The sequence below is a fragment of the Solenopsis invicta genome, chromosome 5 (genome assembly GCF_016802725.1).
Source record: "Solenopsis invicta isolate M01_SB chromosome 5, UNIL_Sinv_3.0, whole genome shotgun sequence".
NCBI classification, from domain to species: domain Eukaryota; kingdom Metazoa; phylum Arthropoda; class Insecta; order Hymenoptera; family Formicidae; genus Solenopsis; species Solenopsis invicta.
Genome location: NC_052668.1, coordinates 26,404,797 through 26,412,193, shown reverse-complemented (window position 1 = coordinate 26,412,193; position 7,397 = coordinate 26,404,797). Strand labels below are relative to the sequence as shown.

General features: G+C 31.2%; 1 protein-coding gene across 1 annotated transcript; it reads right to left on the bottom strand.

The window, feature by feature from the left end:
- Positions 1–6,220: 6,220 nt before the first annotated feature.
- Positions 6,221–6,974, bottom strand: LOC120357950. The gene is made up of 2 exons (XM_039450070.1): positions 6,857–6,974; positions 6,221–6,713 (listed from the first exon to the last, which is right to left on the bottom strand). Exons 1-2 carry the CDS (start codon positions 6,955–6,957, stop codon positions 6,320–6,322), a joined length of 495 nt encoding a protein of 164 aa, XP_039306004.1. The 5' UTR covers positions 6,958–6,974; the 3' UTR covers positions 6,221–6,319.
- Between the last annotated feature and the right edge of the window lie 423 nt (positions 6,975–7,397).

Sequence of the window (7,397 nt, the reverse complement as noted above, 5' to 3'; positions counted from 1 at the left end):
TGAATCGAAAAATCATGAACTTCTTTTGTGATACACGTTTGGTCTAGGTTTTTGCCCAAAAAATTTTCCACAACATACGGATTGTGACTGCTGCTACAATTAGAATTTTGCTCTCCAATTGAATCTTCCACTGAAGCTCGCACTTCTAGACTTGATCGATTACTCGTCTTGTGCTTATCAAGATTTACAGGTTTACAATTCAATATAATTTTGTGTATAATTCTCCCGGTCCTATTAAATTCTTTACACGCGAGTGCAAATCCAACAGATCAGACAAAATTGCAAGGAATATATAATGCATAAGAAATGATATATCTGCCTTAACTGCTGGTCAGGGGGGCTCAGAAAAAGATGGTATAGTGAAGCTACAGCCATAGTGAAGCAATTCCCAGTGCAGAACAGGAGATGAAGACCGTGAATGTCGTTTACCATGCTGGCGAGATCACAAATATCTGCACAACAGAATTTAAAATTCGACTATAATATCATCGCAACTTTTTCATAGACAATATTAAATTATATTTTGTGCCATATAAATCTATATTATCGGACTATATAATATTCGCAAAGACTCACCGGCATACAATTCTCTGATGCGTCTAATCTTGAACGCGATCCATTGCAAATCGGATAATTTTTCCAACTGGTTGATTAATTTATTTATTATTTGAAATCTGCGATATAACACAAAGACGACAACGTCGACGACGAAGCTGTTGATTAACAACTGTGCTAATATGTAGTAAAACATCGTGTCTCTTATAAAAGCTATGGGTACCGGATATTCAAAGGTAAGATAATAATACAGAACTCGAATAATCGGCATCAAAGGACAGAAAGTAAACGTCATGGAAACTGCTAGCGCTTCGACAATTTTTATTGGTTGGTCATTCATGGATATTTCTTTCCTGATGTTCTGATCGAGTTCCTTCAATCTATCCATCAATTCCGGCCACTTGTTGTACTGCTTGATTCCGTGATAAATATAATAAAAGATTGATATCACATCATTTTGTTTAGAAAATATAAGTACAGAAGATACGTGAATAAATCTCTCTAAATAATGAAAGAATTACTTGTGATGAAATATAGTATGTCGCGTATAGCGGCATAGAAACACGCAGCCATGTGAATTATACGTATGATTATCGTTATAGCTTTAGGACACTTTCGCGGATGTGCTACACCAACACCCAGGAGCCAGGAGGTGTACGATATTGGACGTAAGATGCGCTCTATCGACGGCGAAATGTCTTTTACTTGCTTATGGATCTTCTCCTTCATTTTCGCCACTTATTATATTTCTAGTGGACTCTGATCATTTTGCAAACGAGAGTATGACTGTTGATTACATATTAAAGATCCTTGTAATACAGAATATTTTATAGAAAAAATAGTAAATCTTATCTAGATGCGAAACACTCACAGAAGCTTGCACGTCGTGAATTTTTCTCGATGCTTCATGAACACAAAGAACGTTCTACTTATTGTGCACCAATAAAGTACGTTCCATTTAAAATTTATCACGATATTAGCAAATTAAATGCATTTAATTTATTAAAGTAAAATCTATTTTAATATTTAATCGCATTTTAATACTTAATTAATTACTAAAGTAATTAATCAAGCTTATCGAACGTGCAAATATGAACAATAAAAGATAGAGATCAAATTTAAAAAATTGCAAAATAAAATTATTTCTTTGTAAGTGGATAGATGTATTGTATTACGATATGATCAAAATATTAGAATTTCATGTTGTTATAATTTAAATATTTAAATTAGTTTACACCTTATACTCATCAATATGTTTTACATCAATTAAATAAATTTTTTCCTCCTAAAGAAATCATTATCTTTTTAGGTTTTTCTTTGCGTATCAGTACGTACATATTCGTAATACACTTAACAGAAAATAAATTCAATGAGGAAAAAAAAGAATACAAATTGTAATTTTTTACAGTTAATATTTAAATATTACTTTGTGAGCAGTGTTAAAATTAATTTATTTTAATATAACGTTTTATAATATAAAAATTTGTTTTACACATATTTACAAAATTAAAAGTATCTCTGGCTGAAAAAAATTGGAATTTTGTTAAATGAAAAAAACACAATACGAGAGACTAATACACATATACTAAGGTAACAGTATATACACTTTATGGCCTATCTAAGCTTTGCAATTTTTTCTATTTTTTTTATTATTTTCAAAGTTAAAAAGTTATAGCCAAATTTAAAATAGGAAACATTTTTTAAAGTTAATTTAAAATGTAAAAAACAATAAAAAAATATAATTTTATATGCGTTTATATAAATAATATGTGTACACGTTATTAATCATTAAACTATAATTTATTAGAATTTTAAGTTTTAACAATAGCGCGATCAACGCCAAGGCTCAGTGTAGCAACTCAACCTAGGTCGCTGTTGCAGTGATAAGTAGCGTCGCGTGCGTCAGTTTGTTCTCGCTAACAAAGAATGATATGTTCGTTTCGTCACAGCGTAGGGGTGATCAGGTCGAACGACTAGAACTTATTCTATAATTTTGCGAAATTAAAGTTTAGTTTATTTTGGCTATCCAACAACATGTTTTAATTATATAAGTGTCATTTTTCGATAACATGTTGTTCCGCTCGCTGGATTAGAATTCACTTGCAACACTCGCGCACTCGTAAAGAAGGAACTCTCTCTCGTTGCAAAAAAAACTTTATTAATACAGAGATACAATAGAACGCACAAATCGAGGCACAAGCCCCATATTTAACGAACAATCGCGAGGCGAATCTTTCCTACGAAAGAACGATTGTTCCGCATGGTTACTTATCGGTAGTGTCTCGAACTGCGTGGCAATTAATCATCGTACCTTATAACGTCTTAGAAGTTTTTATTTCAAATTTAATAATGTTTACAATAAAATTTATATAAATTACTCTACTCTCAAGACAATAAATCACTCTTATTTTAGTTGGTAGAGAAGAAAAAAGATTGTGGACTTTATATTAATATTGCGTTAATAAGTAATTTGTATAGTTGCAACAAGATTAAGTGCATCAATATTTTTACTCTTATTATTAAAAATTTTTCTGAGAGAGTTACATCTGTTACACATTGTGATTACGATTGGGATAAAAAACAGCGTTGTGTAATATCTACGAGATTGAAATGATCTACGAAACACGTATATCCATATGTATAATCTTTTCTGCGGATTGATACTTTCATAAAATTTTAATTGCTAATTAAATCAATAGATGAGTTATATTGTATCGGGAATGAACCGCAACGCGAATCCAATTCAGCCTCAATTGGTTGCACGTCGTGTATCGCCATCTCACTTTTACAATAATGCTATTTAAATGATAATGGAACATTTGTCTCACATTTTTTACATAGTATTAGTGTCTTAATTTATTTTTACAACATGGGATACAGTAAGATAATATTATATAATATAAAAGTATAGACATTTTTCGAATAAGAAGAAATGTTTACAATTGATACTATAATGCAAAAAGACATGACTTTTGATTTCAACACATTTTTAATCGGTTCAAGTACATTCTTAGCTTTTTTCTTAAATTTTTGGGTCTTTATAAAATTGAATGAAGATAATTAAATAAGTGAAGATCACCCCGACCAACTGAAAAACAAATTTACTTTATTTAATCGCTTTGATAACTATTATTTACGTTGCAGTTCGAAAAGAGCTTCTTTTCTACGGAAATTGTAATAAAGTAATTAAATTATATACTCACACAACCGAGCGAAGCATTGTTTATTTCGAAGAAATCGCACGCCGAAAATGCTATTCGATTCTGCTGCAGTTGAGTCGAAAAGTCATTGACCTCTTTTGTGACATACTCTCGGTCCAGATTTCTGCACAAAAAATTTTCCACGACATACGCTGGACTGTACTGCTACAATACAATTTTGCTCGCCGTTAGAATCTTCCAGTAAAAGTCGCACTTCTATACGTGATTGATTACTTTCTTCGTGCGTGTCAAGATTCACAGGTTTGCAATTCAATTTAATTTTATGTATAATTTTTCTGGTGCTATTGGCTTCTTGACACGCGAGTGTGCAAATCCAACAAATCAGCCAGAATTGCATGGCATATACAATTTGATAAAATGAGTATATCAGTACTCGTGGGTAGTCATCGATGATGGCAATGTAAAAATTGAATAGTGCAGCCACAGCCATGGTGAAGCAATTCATCGAGAAGAAGAGGAGATGAAGAGCGTAAATATCGTTTACCATACTGGCGAGATCACAAATGTCTGCACAACAGAATTTACAATTTGAATATGACATCATTATAATTTTTAAATAGATAGTAATAAATTATATTTCTAACCATATAAATCTACATTATTGAGTTATATAATAATCGCAAAAACTTACCGGCATGCAATTCTCTGATGCGTCTAATTTTGATCCATTGCGCATCGGATAACTGATCCAACTGTCTAATCAATTTATTTAATGTTTGAAATCTGCGATATAACACAAAGACGACAACATTGAAGACGAAGATGTTGAATAACGCCTGCGCTATTATGTAGTAAAACACTATATCTATTATAAAAGTCTCATTTATTATATTATATGATGATGTTAAGATACTGTAATAAAAAATATGAATAATCGGCATCAAAGGAAAAAAAATGAACGTCATGTAAACTGCCAGCGCTTCAATAATTTTTATGGACCGATCATTTATGGATATTTCTTTCCTGATTTTCTGATCGAGTTCTTTCAATCTATCCATCAGTTCAGGCCACTTGTTATACTGTCTGATTCCGTGATAAATATAATAAAAGGCTGATATGTAACACAGCATCCTGTTTACAAAATGTATAAACGCCATTATTCTGATATCTTTCCAGAAAGAAGGATGAATGAAGAAACGTTTTGTATCGTATATCGTGACACAAAAATACACAGCCGTATAAATTATACGTATGATTATCGTTATAGCTTTGAAATACTTTCGCGGATGTGCTATGCCGACACCCAGGAACCAGGAGATGTACGATATTGGACGTAAGATATTCTCCACCGACGATGAACTGTCTTTCACTTGCACATGGACCATCTGCTCCATTTTCGCCTCTTATTATCTTGAGAAGCAACTGCTTTTATTTTGCAAACGAGAGTATGGCTGCTGATTACGTATTATAAATCCTTGCGAGAATATTTTATAGAAAGAATAGTAGATATTGTCTGGAAGAAAACACTCTGAGAAGCGCGCACGTCGTGAATTTTCCTTGATTCTTCATGTACAACGAAGAACGTTCTACTTGTGCAACATTAAATTACGTGCTATTTATAAGTGTTGCGTGAAGTGAGTAGTAAGTCTATGAGAGTTCTAACTATGGGGCAACGAGTAGAGGTGAGGTGCGCGGGAGAAATGTGGGTGTGGGGTGGTAGGAAGAGGGGCCCTTACAAAAATAATTCACCGTTTTGGCCCGTTTTTAGCACTCGAAAACAATCAATTTGAGTGGTGAAAACGTGCAATCCGCTCGATGAGTATGATCCGTTTTTAGGTCGCAAACAGGTAATTTTCCGGAAAAATGAGTTCTTAAAACGGATTGCACACGAGTATATCCGAGTAGTAATAACGTATAGTTGAGTACAAAGTATGTGTATTTATGAGTGATAAAAACGTATTTCAGCTACGAGTACAAAATACTCATTTAGCACTCACAAGCACTCACATTGCACATTTTGAAAAATAAAACGATTCAATAAAAATTATTAATTAATATATAATTATTAAAATTTTTATAAATCGTGCTATTTTACAATGTGCAATGTGAATGCTATATATTTTATATTTACACACATGGTTATTATTTGAAAAACGTATACATATACAATCTCGTGTGATTTTTGTAGATGTATACATTTTCAAATAATTGCCATAACAATTTTGATATATGGATAATATTTTAATGTATATTTAAACCAACTTAGCAATTATAATTTTTATTATTATTATACAAAGTAAACATTTTTATTTCTATACAAATAACCAAAAATAATTATATTAAGATTTTTAATAACAAATAAAATATTTTTAAAATCCATATTAATTGCTTAAAAATGTTTTTAATGTTACAATGTTTACTTTAGAATTTTCTTCATTTAGAAAACAGCGATAATAAATTTTAAAATAAATTGTGATAGTCTTGCAACTAAACTTAGTGTGACAAATTAAGTTCTAAATTAATAGAAAAGTTTATATAAACCAAAGAACAATTAGAGATATATAAAAATAATGAAACAAATATTATACATCAAAGATACCGGTTCAGAGGGATTCATATGTTGAAGTTGGCACAGGCATAGATAAATTGTCATTGGAATAATGATGATATTCGCCACTATCAATACAATTAGAAAAATTAGAAAAAAATGAGTAATCGGTCTTCTGTATTTTGTTTAAATGCTGCTGATCAGACGGAAGAGAAAAATTTGTACTGGGATAATTGTATGTGGAATTAGAAAAGTTATATGACTGAGAAGGAAGAGAAGGAAAAACAGGAGGTGCGGAATGAGGAGCAGAAATATAATGGAGTTGATTATGAGATGGGGCACTAGAATAGAAACCATGTTCCGTAGAAGATAGCTTATGGAGTTCGTCTTTTGAATGTACTGATGCACTATACTGAGATTCTGTGACATTTGGTTTTGTTCCCTGAGCACTGAAAAATACAGTAATATTAATATATAAACTTATAAAAAAACGATATATTTCAATCAGTTTAAATAATCAATGTCAGTTTAAATAATCAATGTAATTACGTTATGCAGGATAAAAAAATGTAATGCAGAAAACAATATTTACATCATTTGTAATACAGGATGCAATGAATTATTATTTTGAGTTGGCATACTATTATTGTAGGAATGAGTATTATCTCTTGCAAATGTTTTGTTTATTGACATATTAGACTGAGCATCTTGTAAAGTTTTCTGATCGGCACTATAAAACAAAATAAATTATTATAAGTTGAAAATGTGTGTTTTTCATTTGGTGACACAAATATCGTACTAATCATTGAATTTTAAAACAGAATGATGTTTATGTCGACTTCTGTCACAAAATATAAAGCACTAAATAATATTTTACTTCTAGATTTGTCACATGATCGAATACTTATAACAAAAGAATTGTGCTAATATTATATATTATAATATTAGACATTGTACCTCGGTGGTGTCAAAGGTGGTGTTAAATGCTTCCTTTTATTATTGTTACTCGTCTGTTTTTGATTAGTGGAAATGTCAGAAAATTGAGGCACTAGTAAGAGGCACTAGTAACTAGTAAGAAACACTAGTATTCGGTCCGAGTATTTTTTATCCGTTAGCTGATAGTTAATACTGCC